This window comes from Mustelus asterias, chromosome 5 (genome assembly GCF_964213995.1).
Source record: "Mustelus asterias chromosome 5, sMusAst1.hap1.1, whole genome shotgun sequence".
NCBI classification, from domain to species: Eukaryota; Metazoa; Chordata; class Chondrichthyes; order Carcharhiniformes; family Triakidae; genus Mustelus; species Mustelus asterias.
In genome coordinates this window covers 139,796,671-139,814,342 of record NC_135805.1, presented here as the reverse complement: position 1 = coordinate 139,814,342, position 17,672 = coordinate 139,796,671, and the positions used below count along the sequence as shown (strand labels likewise).

The window sequence follows — 17,672 nt, the reverse complement described above, 5'->3', positions numbered from 1 at the left end:
TGATTAAAAATTGTATGTACATACAGTTCAGAAACTACCTGCTGCCATTCTGTTTGGAAGATGATAAAATATTTGTATTTTCTTTCTCTTCAGTCTGTAGAGATTAGTGATTGTGAAAAGACGCAAGCTCTAGCTTTGAAAGTTGTACTTACTTTGACAAAATATAACCAGCAGAGAATCCAGGAAATGGAGAGCTGTCATGGCTATGCTATGATTCACCAAGTGCTCATCAAAATGAAATGTATTGTAGGTTTCCACATCCTAAAGGTATGCACTATTCTCTATATCTGTATTCTTGCTGCACTGTCTCCTGTGATTTAGTTCAACACACTTCATTAATATGTTATTGAACAGCAGAAATAGTCTGGTAAAGATGGTCACTTTTCCCATGTTATTGCTCAAACTCATTCAACTTGGCTTCCCTCTGTTCCCTTTTTGTTAAAAGTAAGAGGTAACGCTAGTATGGCTGATATATACCCAGTGCACTGATCATGCCCTGATCAGTAAGTCTCTCTGTCTCCCTCTCCCTCTTCCTGTTCCCATCCCAACCTCTGACTTCGCTTTCCTCCTCCTTTCTCCAGCCACAGTTCTTCTTTAACACATACGTGTTACTGCAGTTCCATTTGTGTCCATGGGGAGGCAGCCCTGTGTTTGCAATAACAAGATTAATTCCACCCCTCCAACCAAAACGGTTAAAGGGATAAGGGGAACAAGTGGGGAAGTGGATTTGAGACCAGGGAGAGATCAGCCATGATCTGATTGAATGGTGGAGCAGGCTGGAAGGGCTGAATTGCCTATTTCTGCACCAAGTTCCTGTGTTCCTCTTTACTGTGGGAGAAACGCATTTCAGCTCAACCCTGCTCCCTCCCAGCATATTTCAGATACCAATTTCTATCTCGCCTGCATATGAGCAGCGGTTTCTACATGGTTATCCCCTGTCTGCTCCTTGGACCTATTTTTGACCCAGAGCATATTGATTATCACTTTGATGCATGTCTTATGCCTTACAAAAGAATTTAAGAGTTAGAAATGAATCAGATATCTGTGTTACCTAATGGAATTGAGAGGGAGAGAGAAGGCAAGACTTTTGTAAAATAGGCAAGAGAGTTTGCGAACAACAAAGTCGACAAATGTGCGATGGGGAGAGAGAAAGCAAGAGACAGGAAATGTGAAACTGCAATCAGAAAAATAGAGGGGGAGATGAAAAACATTACAAACTGAATGAGAAGCAAAACAATTTACCTGTAAATTACCAGCTCTTCCCCAAAGTGTCACAGTGGGCAACAACCCAGTGGTCAACGTCTCTCAACTGAGACCGGACTCTCCTGGAACCGGAATGTTCCCAACTTATTTTGACCCCAAAAATTGCTTAGTAAGTGTTTTAGATTACTAACAATTCCAGGATGCCATTCTATTCTCCTCTGAAATACTATATGGAAAAAATTCAGAACTGACTTCATTAAATATATGCATAAATTCTCTGAATAAAGAAACTGTGGTTATCCTAATTTAATTTATTGCCTTCTAATTTTTTTAATAGCCATTGTGTTTAAACAAACAGCTTACTGTGCTATAATAAGCGGGAACTGTTTAATTTTCTAGGTTGACTGTTGTGTGTAGATTTATTAAATTTATGCATTTAAAAATATATTTCAGGCTTTGCTCGATGGATGCTGCAGTGCTCCAATCCTTAACTTTAATGAGTCCACGGGTCAGTTTGAGATTGATACGGAATCCAGTGCTGTAATCCAGGATGTGAAGCTCCTGTCTGAATTGTTACTGGATTGGAAGATCTGGTCCAAAGCACAGGTTTTGCCCAACTTTCTGATTTTTTTTTTTTTTGTTGCTATCACTATTAAATTCTGGATTGAAAGTAGAACTCCAATTTGAACAGAGCAACAGTTATAAAATTATTTCCAGTTGTTTGACAACAAGAGGGAAAAAGTTTATTTAAGGGTGGGATCCAAAGCAGTAGGGAGACAGAAGACAAGTTTGAGGACAGCACAGAAGTTAAAGAGAGCACATTAAGTAGTAAAGGCAGTGTCAGTAATCCTAGTACCAGACAGATCAGGCAAAAGCAAGACAGAGAGCAAGGGAAGTCCAGATTAAACTGCATTTATTTCAATGCAAGAGGCCTGACGGGCAAGGCAGATGAACTCAGGGTATGGATGGGTACGTGGGACTGGGATATTATAGTAATTACTGAAACATGGCTAAGGGAGGGACAGGACTGGCAGCTCAATGTTCCAGGGTACAGATGCTATAGGAAAGATAGAACAGGAGGTAAGAGAGAGGGGGAATTGCACTTTTGATTAGGGAAAGCATCACGGTACTGAGAGGGGATATATCCAAGAGTTCGGCCACTGAGTCTATATGGGTAGAACTGAGAAATAAGAAGGGGGAAATCACTTTGATAGGGTTGTACTATAGGCTCCCAAATAGTCGGCGGGAAATTGAGGAGCAAATATGTAAGGAGATTACAGATAGCACCAAGAAAAATAAGGTGGTAATAGTCGGAGATTTTAACTTTCCCAACATTGAGTGGGACAGCCATAGTATTAGAGGATTGGATGGAGAGAAATTTGTTGAGTGTATTCAGGAGGAATTTCTCATTCAGTATGTGGATGGCCCGACTAGAGAGGGGGCAAAACTTGACCTCCTCTTGGGAAATAAGGAAGGGCAGGTGACAGAAGTATTAGTGAGGGATCACTTTGGGACCAGTGACCATAATTCCATTAGTTTTAAGATAGCTATGGAGAATGATAGGTCTGGCCCAAAAGTTAAAATTCTAAATTGGGGCAAGGCCAATTTTGACGGTATCAGGCAGGAACTTTCAAAAGTTAATTGGGGCAGTCTGTGGGAAGGCAAAGGGAAGTCTATGTGCGGATCCACATGAGATGGGTGAGATCTTAAATGAATATTTCTCATCAGTATTTACTGTTGAGAAAAGCATGGATGTTAGGGAACTTGGGGAAATAAATAGTGATTTCTTGAGGAGTGTACATATTACAGAGAAGGAGGTGCTGGAAGTCTTAAAGAGCATCAAGGTAGATAAATCCCTGGGACCTGATGGAGTATATCCCAGGACATTGTGGGAGGCTAGGGAGGAAATTGCGGATCCCCGAGATATTTGAATCATCGATAGTCACGGGTGAGGTGCCTGAAGATTGGAAAGTGACAAAAGTTATGCCTTTGTTTAAAAAGGGGTGCAGGGAAAAGCCTGGAAACTACAGGCCAGTGAGCCTCACATCTGTGGTGGGTAAATTGTTGGAAGGTATTTTGAGAGACAGGATCTTTAGTGATGCAAGGACTGATTAGGGCCAGTCAGCATGGCTTTGTGAGTGGAAAATCATGTCTCTCAAATTTGATTGAGTTTTTTGAAGGGGTAACCAAGAAGGTAGATGAGGACAGTGCGGTTGATGTTGTCTCCATGGACTTTAGCAAGGCCTTTGACAAGGGACCGCATGGTAGGTTGTTGCATAAGGTTAAATCTCATGGGATCCAGTGTGAGGTATCTAAATGGATTCAAAATTGGCTTCTTGACAGAAGCCAGAGGGTGGTTGTAGAGGGTTGTTTTTCAAACTGGAGGCCTGTGACCAGCGGTGTGCCTCAGGGATCAGTGCTGGGTCCACTGTTGTTTGTCATTTATATTAATGATTTGGATGAGAATATAGGAGGCATGGTTAGTAAGTTTGCAGATGACACCAAGATTGGTGCCATAGTGGACAGTGAAGAAAGTTATCTCCAATTGCAAGGGATCTTGATCAATTGGGCCAGTGGGCTGACGAATGGCAGATGGAGTTTAATTTAAACAAATGCGAGGTGATGCATTTTGGTAGATTGAACCAGGACAGGACTTACTCAGTTAATGGTAGAGCGTTGGGGAGAATTACAGAACAAAGAGATCCAGGGGTACATGTTCATAGCTCCTTGAAAGTGGAATCACAGGTGGACAGAGTGGTGAAGAAGGCATTCGGAATGCTTAGTTTCATCGGTCAGAACATTGAATACAGGAGTTGGGACGTCTTATTGAAGTTGTACAAGACATTGGTCAGGCCACACTTGGAATATTGTGTACAGTTCTGGTCACCCTATTATAGAAAGGATATTATTAAACTAGAAAGAGTGCAGAAAAGACTTACTAGGATGCTACCGGGACTTGATGGATTGAGTTATAAGGAAAGGCTGGATAGACTGGGACTTTTTTCTCTGGCGTGTAGGAGGCTGAGGGGTGACCTTATAGAGGTCTATAAAATAATGAGGGGCACAGATCAGCTAGATAGTCAATATCTTTTCCCAAAGGTAGGGGAGTCCAAAACTAGAGGGCATAGGTTTAAGGTGAGAGGGGAGAGATACAAAAGGGTCCAGAGGGGCAATGTTTTTCACACACAGGGTGGTGAGTGTCTGGAACGAGCTGCCAAAGGTAGTAGTAGAGGCGGGTACAATTTTATCTTTTAAAAAGCATTTAGATAGTTAAATGGGTACAATGGGTATAGAGGGATATGGGCCAAATGCGGGCAATTGGGATTAGCTTAGGGGTTTAAAAAAAAGGGCGGCATGGACAAATTGGGCCGAAGGGCCTATTTCCACGCTGTAAACCTCTATGACTCTATAATCTAATGAGTAGCAGAAATGATGCTCATTCTGTATAACTTGCAGTTATTCAGTTTCTAATGGAACTTTTCTTAAAATTATTGCAATAACAGACACCTTTATTGTTCCGCTCTCAGAAATTCCCTACAGGATGCTTCAGTAGTGTTGTTGTTTTACTGCATTAGGTTTCGATCAGTTCCATTCTGTGTTTGCTTTATAAGGAAGGTGTGCACAGAGTGAATGATGGTTAATAGTATCCTTAAGCTCTGGACCAGGTGGTGCACAATTAGTGTCTGATTGGTCTCTTAAGCTAATTGTCACCTTACTGATGTCACTTCCTTTTAACTCCTGATTGGCCCCCTAAGATGTCAGTCACTTGTTGGAGCATCCCTCTCGTTACAGCTTTGCTGTCATATTTTATAAAATGTATAGCTTTTCACTATGATTACAAGGCACTGCAATTTGTGTGTCTGCTTATTTGAGACAAGAGGATGTGGGGTGTCACTTCCTTAATGATACTTTGGGCTCAGCATCCCAAAATGCTTAAATGATACCATCGAGGCATTTTGGAGAGCTCAGATGCCTATATGTGACTGTTGACGCCTGGAGCAAGTTCCTTAAAAATGACAAAAGAGATCAAGAGGAGCACAAGCTTAAAGCTGGCTGGGGAATCTAGATGTGGAGATGCCGGCGTTGGACTTGGGTAAGCACAGTAAGAAGTCTCACAACACCAGGTTAAAGTCCAACAGGTTTATTTGGTAGCACAAGCCACAAGCTTTCAGAGTGCTCCTCCTTCATCAGGTGAGTGGGAGTTCTGTTCACAAACAGGGCATATAAAGACACAAACAGTTTGTTTTTATATGCCCTGTTTGTGAACAGAACTCCCACTCACCTGATGAAGGAATAGTGCTCTGAAAGCTTGTTGGACTTCAACCTGGTGTTGTGAGACTTCTTAGGGGAATCTAGAAACAGGGAACACAGTGTCAGCATATCAGGTGGACTATTTAGGACTGAGAAGAGGAGGAGTTTCTTCACTCAAAGGATAGTGAACCTGTGGAATTCTCTTCCTCATTCGCCATTTCTTTCACCCCAAGATCTAGAAGTCCACCCAGAACAGGGGAATTGTCAACCTGAAAACGCAAGAATTTGCTCGGTACCACTTCCCCGGTGATTTTAATTTTCCCTGAGTTCCTCCCTCCCTTCCATTTGCTGATTTACAGCTATTTCTGTCCTCTATATTGAAGAATGATGGCAATTCACTTGCCATCGCCCTCCTTTCCAGATGCACTTTCAATTGGACCAGCACTTGGTTTGTTAACTCTTTTCTTATTTAAGTATCTATAGAAAATCTTACTATCCATCTTTATATTACTAGCTAGTTTTCTCTCAATCTAATATTTCTATCCTTATCAACCTTTTTGATTCCTTGAAGTTCTTTATGTTCTTTCCAATCTTCTGACCAGCTACTTGTCTTTGTGCAAATATATGCTTTTTCTTCAAGTTCAATGCTGTCTTTAACTTTTTTAGTTAACCATGGATGGTGGGTAAGGGTGGAATTTTTCTTATTGGAATCTGTCTATTCTACTGCATTCTGAAATATCCCGTTAAATGTCTGGCACTGAATCTCTATTGATCTAACACGTAAACACATTTGCCAGTTCGCTTTAGTTAGCTCCGCTGTTGATATCCTCATAAGCTCCTAGCCTAAGGATATGACCACCTCCTGAAACTGTATCCAGGTTACTCGCGCCTTCCCTAATGTGTCACAGTGCCAATGACTCTGAACCAAAGCTCCTCAAGTTGCAGACGCTTACTGCAGATGTGCTTGCCCTGGGCAACACTGCAATCCATGAGCTTCCACGTGCTGCAGCCTTGACATATCACCTGTCCTGTCATATGTATGAGCTTTAATTAGTTATTTAATTATTTTATTCAATTTACTTTGGATATTAACCGTATCACAAATTACAATACTATTTCAAATTTTAGGAAAATAGGCATTGACCACTTACTGGATGCTCATTAGATATTTACCAACACTCCCTGCCTTTTCTCCTATAGTAGAGCAGAAACCAATTCCAAAAGGGTGAAAACATTAGAGAAAGCAAAGGAGTACCTCCCTCCTTTCCCTGAACTTTCTCAGCTCAGCCAACTTCCCCACTCTGTTTGAAGTCACACTCGAGGCAAGGTGTCATCATACCTCAGCCAGGTTTCCGTTAAAGCCGTGATGTCAATGCAGTCATTATGTTATAGCAAGGACTTTGTTCTTGAGTGAATGAACATTTTGGAGAGAGATTGTGAGTGCTGATCCATTGGCAGAGTTCATAGATCCTGCAATGGGATGGGAGAGTTGGACTGGAAGAAGATTGGCAAGATTAACCCCAGTGAATGCATTGAAGAGGGAAAGTTCAGCAAGAATCAGATGGAGCCATTGGAACTGCTGCTCACAGTAAGTCAGTGAGGGCCTCGATAGGCTCATCAGATCATGCCAAAAAAGGCACATGGATAAACTTTAGGCTTACCTGAAATTGATCTAACCTGCGACAGTGGCTAGAGATCAGGAAGGTCGAGGTGTACTGAAGGATTGGGGTACTTGGGTGGGCAGAGCACCTGAGAAATGAAAGGAAAGACAATAGACAAGAGGGGTAGAGGGAAAAGAGCAAAAGTAGAAATAGTGATAGGCTCGGGTTAGGATTGACAACTAAAGCGTGCACTTGAATGGACTTTAGGAGAGCTCAAACTACACAGGTCTGGTTACATAAAAATTAGGCAAACCACGAATGTTCAGTTGTACTTTTTTTTTTCAATGAATTCCACAGGCATTGAGCTCCACCGTGTGAAGAGGAATCAAGCCACTTATCTATTGAAAAATTGTCCTTTTCTTTAACTAACATTGCTGACTGGTCCAGCAGCTCAAACTCATCAAGTCTGTAACCAGTGATCCTTCAATTACTGTTGTGTGACTTTTCTATTGTTGCCACGGCAGTTACCAGCCTTGTGTGATTTTGTTTTGCAAACAGGATGGTGTATGGGAAGCGTTGATGGCAGCTCTTGAAGTGCTAATTCGAGTCCACCATCCAAAGCAGATGTTCAATGTCAAACAGTTTCTAAAGGCACAAGTGGTTTATCGCTTCCTGTTGACATGTCAGGTCCTTCAGGTATGAACTGCATTTCCATATCCAAATTTCCACCTCTTCCCTGCCCTTCCTCTGTCTTTTCTCCCTGTTTTCTTAAGTCCCACTATTGTACAGTTCTATGGTATTTGTACCGTTCCAATGCTTTGCTCAAGTGGCCATTTTTCATGCGACTCTCGACAATGAGAGTTGATAGTTCATTAATTGTGGAATATATTATAGCTGAGCCGCATCTCTTGTCTTCTGACAACTACCCAAGTTATTTACCAATTTTGGGTCATTAGATGGTAGTTAGGATTGAGAGGTCTCCTGATTGTGATGTAGCATACTGTTCTTCCAGACACTTGGAAGCTCAGTAGCTCCAAGTGAACTGGGAGAACTGAACTGGAGAACCATTGGCATGTTTGTTCCCAACTTCAAGAAATTACTTCCTACAAAAAATCAAAGTGTGGTAATGTATAATCCAGTACCTGAGAAGCTTAGAAAATGCTGGTGCTCAATTTGTGTTGTAAACATAGAAGAGGCGGCCATTTGGCCCTTCGAGCCTGCTCCGCCATTCATTACGATCATGGCTGATCACCCAACTCAATAGCCTAATCCTGCTTCTCCCCCCATAACCTTTGATCCCATTCACCCCAAGTGCTATATCCAGCTGTCTCTTGAATACATTCAATGTTTTGGCATCAACTACTTCCTGTGGTAATAAATTCCACAGGCTTACCACTCTTTGGGTGAAGAAATGTCTCCTCCGTCCTAAATGGTCTACCCCAAGTCCTCAGACTGTGACCCCCGGTTCTGGATTCCCCCACCATCAGGAACATCCTCCCTGCATCTAGCCTGTCTAGTCCTGTTAGAATTTTATAAGTCTCTGATATTCCCCCCTCATTCGTCTAAACTCCAGCGAAAACACTCTTAACCCAGTCAATCTCTCCTCATACATCAGTCCCACCATCCCCGGAATCAGCCTGGTAAACCTTTGTTGCACTCCCTCGAGAGCAAGAACATCCTTCCTCTGAAAAGGAAACCAACACTGCACATAATACTCTAGGTGTGGCCTCACCAAGGCCCTGTATAATTGCAACAACACATGCCTGCTCCTGTACTCAATATACTCTTGTAAACGTGGAATCTCAATCTTTGTCCAAACTGTTACCAGGTCAAGCAGTCTGTCGTCATTCTTATTGCTAGCTTGACCGAGTGATTTCAGGAAAAAGGGGCTCTTATTTTAACTGAAGTCAGTACATATTCCCTCTATATGCAATTACAATACCAAAAATATATCTTTTGAAACAGGATAATCCAAACCTTGTCACATGAATTATATAATACACAGTGGCGGTGCTCTGTATGTTCAGAAATATAATTGCTTGTGAAGTGTGTACTATTGTAACATCATCCACAGACACAAAAAAACTCAATGCTGTACAATTGAATGTCTGTGAAATTTCAGTTTCTTTTGGTCATTACCCAAATTGGGCTCCAAAGATTCGGGTTTGGGGTAAATATGGTTTTTCCTTCATCCAAACAAAGTGTTATATTGCATAATCTTTCACAGAGGGTGGTGTACATATGACTCTAACCTGGATCTTTGTCAACGTCTTATCAAATACATTGTTAAAGTTTGTTAATGTCGGTTACGTTGTTAAGGGAAATAAGCATTTGGTCACATAAATAGGGATAGCTGGGACCTGGATGTGGGCGAGGCGTGTTGACACTGAGTAAAGTCAATAAATTCTCTCAGCAAGGAAAGGCTCTGCCTTAATTTTGACTTCACCAACTAGCATACATCATATTAAGCATTCGTGTTTCTCTTTTTCCCTTTTGTGGCTTTTCAGGAGCACCGAGATGAACAGCTGAGATCTATCCCTCGGGAGGTCTGTAGATCGTTTGTGAAAATCATTGAGGAAGTACTTGGGTCGCCACCAGATCTGGAATTGTTGAAGCTGGTTTACAATTTTCTGTTGGCAGTACATCCTCCCACTAACACCTATGTTTGCCACACACCACCAGGCTTTTACTTTTCCCTCCATATAGGTGAATGGAATGCTTACTGCTTTTGATCTGTTTAACATGCACATCCAAGCATAAAGGGCACTGGTATGGCAAATAATTAAATCTTTGTGTGTTCTCTTTTGTAGCATCCACACAGAATTTATCTTCATAGCAGTTACTTCACTTAGAAAATAATTGGTCACATGGAACATGCTTTGACATTTCACTGTGAAAAGTCCTTTGATGTAACTTATACTATAAATTGGGTTAGAAATTGTTAAAACCTTTTGTATATTGGAACTTGATTTATGATATCTAAATCTACAATTACTCTGACTTTGAAGTGAGAGACCGTGTTATTTCACCATGAGATACTTGCATACCAAGGCTTTGAAAAATCCTTAAATTCCTCCCTCCATTATTTTTAGCAGAGCTGTTAACTTTGAAGCTAAATGGATTAACTCCTCTGCTAAGAAAAAAGCAGGGAAGAATTTTAAATGAATGAATTAAGCACTTTGACTCAAGTATCCGATTGCATAATTTCAAGGTCAATAGGACTGAAGTGAGTTTGAGTATCTTTGATCCATTTGTGATCCCATGATCTTCATTAGAACAATGAAGATTGGCTTGTGTAAAATGGCAGCTCAATGCAAAGGCATTTTATTGTTCGGCTATTTCTGTAAAACTGATCTAACAGTAAATCTTTTAACTGTAAATCTGTAAACTGATTTTAAAAGAAGGAAAGTTTTTTGACATTAAAGGTACTATATAAATAGTTGTAAGAAAAATTAATTTCATTGTAAAGTGCTTTACCTTATTTTGGTGTCCCAGAGTAATAGTGTGTATATAAACAAGTTTCTAGATGACCAGATAAACCCTCTTCTAAATAAGTTTCTTTCTTCATATTGAATTGAAAATGATATACTTTTCACTTTTCTTGTGTCCCTTTTGGACTTTAATGTTTCGGTGGTGGTCCTGAAAATTGTGACATTGTGAAATAACTTTAGGTGAATCATAGGTTCCCGTAGGAATCAAGTTTCAAGCTAGAGTTCAGTTCCTTTGGACATTTCTTGCCTGGAAAAAATGATGGACAGGTTACCATAAAAGGTAAAATCACCATTGTTCCAGATGACTACAGGCTGCTCTCCCCTTTGAGGGCACTTAACCTGAGGATCACCACAGCTCAGGCGAGGGGGTAAGGTTGAGAAGGCAGGCTTTCATGAACAACATGCCAATATGGAAATTGAACCCACATTGTTGGCATCATTTCACATTACAAACCAACTGTCCAGCCAACTGAGCTAACCAACCCCTGTACTATACATTATGCAGCACTCTGCATTCCTAGCTGAAGTAACTTTCAAAGTAAAATACATCAGTTAATATAAAAGAAATACAATACAGTATCCAATTAAAAATGTACTCGCTGTACAGGTACCTGTAAAGTACCTTTGCCAAGCTTCACCTAGTGGCAGGAGTTGGTTGCTGAGTTATCAGCTGAAGTTCCAGAACTATCTATTATTAGGATGGAGGGTTATAGGTAGGCCTAGAAGGTGGGGATATGTTCGGCACAACTTGTGGGGCTGAAGGGCCTGTTTTGTGCTGTAGTTTTTCTATGTTTCTATATTTCTTCTATGTTTCTAACTATCTGCACTGACCAACTGTTGTCAGTAGATGGAGCCGAAGACCTCAGTAGGAGTTTAGCATTGGTGAAGCCAGGACTGGAGATGCCAGGAGAGGAACAGCAGTACCTGGGGCTAAAGTAAGAAACGGGGAGGGAGCAGCTGAGCGAGCAACCAGGTTAGGAGCAGCAGTACCTGGGGCTAAAGTAAGAAACAGGAGGAGGGGGAGGTAGAGGCGAAGTGAGCAGCCAGAAAAGGAACAGCAGTACCTGGGGCTAAACTAAGAAACAGCTGCTACCTCCCCGTTTCTTAGTTTAGTCCCAGGTACTGCTGTTCCTCTTCTGGCTGCTCACTTAGCCTCCACCAACCCCCCTCACCCTCCCCCCCCCCGTTTCTTAGTTTAGTCCCAGGTACTGCTGCTGCTCTTCTGGCTACTTACTCAGCTGCTATCTCTTCCCTCTGAGTAAGCAGCCAGGAGAGGAACAGCAGTACCTGGGCTAAAGTAAGAAACAGGAGGAGGGGGAGGTAGAGGCTGAGTGAGCAGCCAGGAGAGGAACAGCAGTACCTGGGGCTAAAGTAAGAAACAGGAGGAGGGGGAGGTAGAGGCTGAGTGAGCAGCCAGGAGAGGAACAGCAGTAACTGGGGCTAAAGTAAGAAACGGGGAGGCAGCAGCTGAGCGAGCAGTCAGGAGAAGAACAACAGATCCTGCTTCCTGAACCTAGTGCTTGCCACACAATCCACTCTAACTTTCCTGGTTGCTGTGGAACTTTCCTCTCGTTGACACTGCAGTTTGTGGCCTCTCCCATTCCCTAACCCCCCCCTTTTGCTGCTGACCCTCCGACTTGCAGTCTTTCCTGCGCCCTAACACATCTTCTTGCCGATCTTCCGGCTTGCAGCCCCTCCCACTTTCTAATCTACCCTCCCGCCAATCCTTGCTTTTGCTGAACTTCCCATTTCTTGACTGTTGTCCGGGCTGCTTCCCTCTCCTTCAACCTTGCTGTGAGTGAGGGCTCTGGAGATAATCAGCGAGAGGCAGAAGGAGCAGCATCGACTGAATTCTGCAAACTGGAGGATCTGCAGTGAGAGGTTATAAGTCGGAGGATCAGGGCTAGGGTGGTTCAAGTCACTCCAAAATGTTACCGATTGGGTTTCGCGGCCCTATGCAAGACGGGCAGAAAACAACATTCAAATGAAACTGGCAATGCTAAATGAAACTGGCAATGCTAAATGAAAAACAGGTCCCATTAACTTACTGATGTTAGAAGTGAAACAACATAAAACAGGGCAAAGTTAAATTGGGGCATACTGTAAACCAGTTACAGACACACTCCTCTGGTGTTTCTCTGATTATAGCCTTCAATTTTAAATATTTTCTTTTTACCTTAATACACAATGAATTATACATCTCAAATCTAGGTCCATGTGTTACAAAGTTATAATGGGCTGACTCTAATGTCTGTTACAACCAACTCCTTTCTTGACAGCACATTTTCTCGACTCAGTTTTTCTGGATTCAGTGCTTTCTCTCGACAGTTTTCTGACTCTGTGCTGTCTACCTGGTCTTGCCAAGTTAAAGTTTTTCACCAAGACAGTAGGAAAAACTAACTGCCAAGTTAGTGGTCCCACACCATATTAAAACACATCCAGGCAAACCAACAATACATGTTCTGGAGATGGATTTTACCTGGTTTACCCCATTCTTTGGTACTTAGTGCCTGCTAAATGTAGAGTAGACTCTTCATACAGAAATGTTAATCAAAGTGATTTTCACGTTTAAAATATGCTATTTCATATTGAACAAAGGTTTAAGTCATTAATGTATTTTGTACGTGTGTGGATTATTTGTGAAATAGATATATATGGAAAATTGCTATCACTGGGAGTAGAGTGTTTTTTAAAAATGTGATGTGCAGTGGAATATAATATTACTATAAACTAAATTGGATTTATTTTGGCTTTCAGATGGTAAGATCTTTGAAGAAAAGGTCAAATCGATCATGCATATGCGACATTTTAACAGCAGTGGAAAACCTAGTGAAAGCCCTGGCTTTCTATCTCCTTCTGCCTTCATCGCTGTCCAAACAGATGGTAGGCTGTTCTTCAGAATGATTTGTGGTCTAGTTTACTTAACCCCTATGGAATTAAGTTAGTGTACATCTTAACCATGTCAGTTTCTGCCTCTCCCACCTCCTAACCCAACCTCTTGGTACTCATTCACCAAATGCTGCAAGTGCTTTGCTCTCATCAGCATTAAGTTAGCTTGGGAAATGGGCATGGCATTTAGTTTGTGGAAATCAAATTGTCATAGTGTTGATTTTTTTATTTTAATGTAATCTAAATCAGATACAATGAGAGGTGGAAGAAATCTTATTATCGGCAATATTCCTCTATACTTAATCAAACACGTATGAATTTGCATTATTTTCAATTTGACCATTACTTTACCTGCAGGTCACCAACAACAGAAAGATTTAATGTTATCCTATGCCATAAGTTTCAAATTTGTCTTTTCGGAATGCATGAATAAACAACCATTCTTGATTATGTAGGGAATATTGTGTAACTCTACTAACATTCCTGGTTAAAACTGCAAAGGTTGATCTGCCCAAGTATCCATTGCCACTTTATGATGGCTAACAACTTTTTTGTGCCATTCTTCTCTCAACCTCGGTTGCATTGCTTTGACACTTCTTCACAGGTATTGAATTGAAAATCAATACCAGTTCATTATCATTCATTATAGAAAAACATGTATAGCATTTTCAGTAAACCGTGGGTTTCCTCCCGGTGCTCCAGTTTCCTCCTACAGTCAAGTGCAAGTTAGGTGGATTGACCATGCTAAATTGCCCCTTAGTGTTCAAGATGTGCAGGTTAAGTGGATTGGCCATGATCAATGCATGGGGTTACGGGGATAGGGTGGAGGATTGGGCCTAGGTAGGGTAGGTGCTCTTTCGGAGGGTTGGTGCAGATTCGATGAGCTGAATGGTCTGTTTTGCATTGTAGGGATTCTATTGAGGGCAATAGAAAGGGGAAATCGAGGTATTGTTTCTTCAATTTATTGATGTTCCTTAGTTTTTCTGACACTTCACTCCTCCCACATGGCTTTGACTCTTGTTTGTGATCTGTTTCCACAGCCGTTATCAGCCCTCCAGCACCTCATTCAAGTGGCCATTCTTCCGATGCAAGACTGGACGGTGAGTCACAGTTAACTTTCCCACCATAGAGGCATGAAAACTGAACTCCATCCTGCCCATGTTCAGCAGCATTTGCTAGGAGTTGAAACTTGAGCATGTCCATCCCACATTAGTTTGGGCCAATGAGACCAACGTGACAACCTTCAGCTGCCATCCTAAGTGAGATTCTCAAACTCAACATAGACCAGGAATCAAATCTTTGACCCTGTATTTAGCACTAGTTTAGCACTAATTTATGTAGTGCCTTCAGCCACAAGGACACCAAGGAATCTCAGCAATTGGGACACGTTGATTGGTAGTGTCTCAGAGGGATGTGTAGACCCGTTAGAACAAATCGTAATTACAAAGGAGGAAGTGTTAGGAGTTTTAGGAAGCATTAAGGTAGACAAATCCCCAGGGCCAGATGGCATCTGTCCTAGATTACTGAGAGAGACAAGAGATGAAATTGCTGGGCCTCTAACAGAAATCTTTGTTTCTTCACTGGACACAGGTGAGGTCCCAGAGGATTGGAGGATGGCAAATGTGGTCCCATTATTTAAGAAGGGTAGCAAGGATAACCCAGGTAATTATAGGCCAGTGAACTTGACGTCCGTGGTAGGGAAATTGTTGGAGAAGATTCTTAGAGATAGGATCTATACACATTTAGAACTGAATAGTCTCATTAGCGATAGACAACATGGTTTTGTACGAGGGAGGTCATGCCTCACAAATTTGGTTGAGTTTTTTGAGGAGGTGACAAAAATGATTGACGAGGGAAGGGCCGTGGATGTCGTCTACATGGATTTTAGTAAAGCATTTGAGAAGGTCCCTCATGGCAGGCTGGTGCAAAAGGTTAAATCTCACGGGATCAAAGGTGAACTAGCTAAATGGGTACAGAACTGGCTTGGCCATAGAAGACAGAGGGTAGCAGTGGAGGGGTCTTTTTCTGATTGGAGGTCTGTGACTAGTGGTGTTCCGCAGGGCTCTGTACTGGGACCTCTGCTGTTTGTGATATATATAAATGATTTGGAAGAAGATGTAGCTGGTCTGATTAGTAATTTTGCGGATGACACAAAGATTGCTGGAGTTGCGGATAGTGATGAACATTGTCAGAGAATACAGCAGGATATAGATAGGCTGGAAAATTGGGCGGAGAAATGGCAGATGGAATTTAATCCAGATAAATGCGAAGTGATGCATTTTGGTAGATCTAATGCAGGGGGGAGCTATACAATAAATGGCAGAACCATCAGGAGTATAGACACACAGAGGGATCTGGGTGTGCAAGTCCACAGATCCTTAAAGGTGATAGCACAGGTGGAAAAGGTGGTGAAGAAGGCATGTGGCATGCTTGCCTTTATTGGACGGGGCATAGAGTATAAAAGTTGGCATATGATGTTGCAGTTATATAGAAAGTTGGTTAGGCCACATTTGGAATACTGCGTCCAGTTCTGGTCGCCACACTACCAGAAGGACGTGGAGGCTTTGGAGAGAGTGCAGAAAAGGTTTACCAGCATGTTGCCTGGGAGGGTATTAGTTATGAGGTGAGATTGAGTAAACTAGCGTTGTTCTCCCTGGAAAGACGGAGGTTGAGGCGCGACCTAATAGAAGTTTATAAAATTATGAAGGGCATAGATAAGGTGAACAGTTGGAAGCTTTTTCCCAGGTCAGAAATGACAAACATCAGGGATCACAAGTTCAAGGTAAGGGGGGGCAAGGTTCAATACAGATATGCGGGGGATGTATTTTACACAGAGGGTGGTGGGGGCCTGGAATGCACTGCCAAGCAAGGTGGTTGAGGCAGACATTCTAGGATCATTTAAGACTTATCTAGATAGCCACATGAACAGACTGGGAATAGAGGGATACAAATGGATGGTCTAGGTAGGAACACATGATCGGTGCAGGCTTGAAGGGCCTGTGCCTGTGCTGTTTTGTACTTTGTTCTTTATTACTTTTTTTAAGAACATCCTGCCTGTTGGTGACTTCACATATACATCTTTTGTAGTTATCAGTAGAGTTTTCTTCTGCCCTTAAAATTGGGATAAAGTTCATAAATTGAAGTTCCCAGGACCATCACAAGAATAATTGACAATACAAACTATGTTCTGATTTGGTTAGTAAAGCTAAACCAAAAGTGACAGAATTTTCTAAGAGCCTACATGACTTTCTTCAGCATCGATTAGAGGTCATATACTCTATCATAGAATCATACAGTGCAGAAGGAGGCCATTCGCCCCATCGAGTCTGCACCAACCACAAACCCACCCAGGCCCTATCCCCATAACTCGATGCACCCACCCTAGCTAATCCCGCTGACACTAAGGGGCAATTTTAGCATGGCCAATCCACCTAACCCGCACATCTTTGGAGTGTGGGAGGAAACCGGAGCACCCGGAGGAAACCCAAGCAGACACAGGGCAAACATGCAAACTCCACACAGACAGTGACCCAAGCCGGGAATCGAACCCAGGTCCCTGGCGCTGTGAGGCAGCAGTGCTAACCACTGTGCTGCCGTGCCGCCAAGGTCTGCTAAGTCTTTGGACTTTCCTCTTGGCTCATTAACACCAGATATCTTTTGTAGTTGGATGAGTATCTGAGTCTACAATCAGGAGTTAATAAATTCTGTCACCACATGGCTGGGGGTTTTGCTATCCCCAAATTATTGAATTTAGCTTTATGTCAGTCTAATTTGACTACAACATCAAGCATTAGCAAAAGGCTGCTTTGGCCAGTGAGATGGCCCGTTGATAAAAGTATGTTGTAAAAGAAAAAGCAAGTGTTAAAGAATATTCCTTTACAGACATTTTTTAAGAGATTCATTATGGTACAGGCCTTGGGTATTTTGTCATTTGTACATGCTTTTCATGTTGGTTATCCCTCACTGTGATTGTTATCAGTTTGGGATAATAAATGTAACCACAATATTTTATCACTTGAGAAAAGAGATGCATGGATGGAAGAAGGCTAATTCCATTTCTCTTGAAATAAAAGATGTGAAGAATAATAGAAAAAATAAATGTAATTAATTAAATAAAATAATGAGTAAAGTTCTTTGGAAAAACATAGGAACACATGCAAACTCATAGTGTTAATCTTGGTGGATTTCTGTCTCACCATATTAGATCAGAACACGTATGCAATTTAATGTTCAGTAA

The 17,672-nt window shown here is 41.8% G+C and overlaps 1 protein-coding gene across 3 annotated transcripts in view; it reads left to right on the top strand.

Moving 5' to 3' along the window:
• lyst (lysosomal trafficking regulator) overlaps positions 1 to 17,672 on the top strand; it is a 263,182-nt gene that overhangs the window by 163,935 nt on the left and 81,575 nt on the right. For all 3 annotated transcript variants that reach the window (XM_078213387.1, XM_078213385.1, XM_078213386.1), the window contains 6 exons: positions 94 to 267; positions 1,657 to 1,809; positions 7,614 to 7,751; positions 9,563 to 9,761; positions 13,304 to 13,429; positions 14,476 to 14,535. In XM_078213387.1, coding sequence (XP_078069513.1) covers positions 94 to 267; positions 1,657 to 1,809; positions 7,614 to 7,751; positions 9,563 to 9,761; positions 13,304 to 13,429; positions 14,476 to 14,535 — 850 coding nt within the window. The remainder of the gene's footprint in view (positions 1 to 93; positions 268 to 1,656; positions 1,810 to 7,613; positions 7,752 to 9,562; positions 9,762 to 13,303; positions 13,430 to 14,475; positions 14,536 to 17,672) is intronic.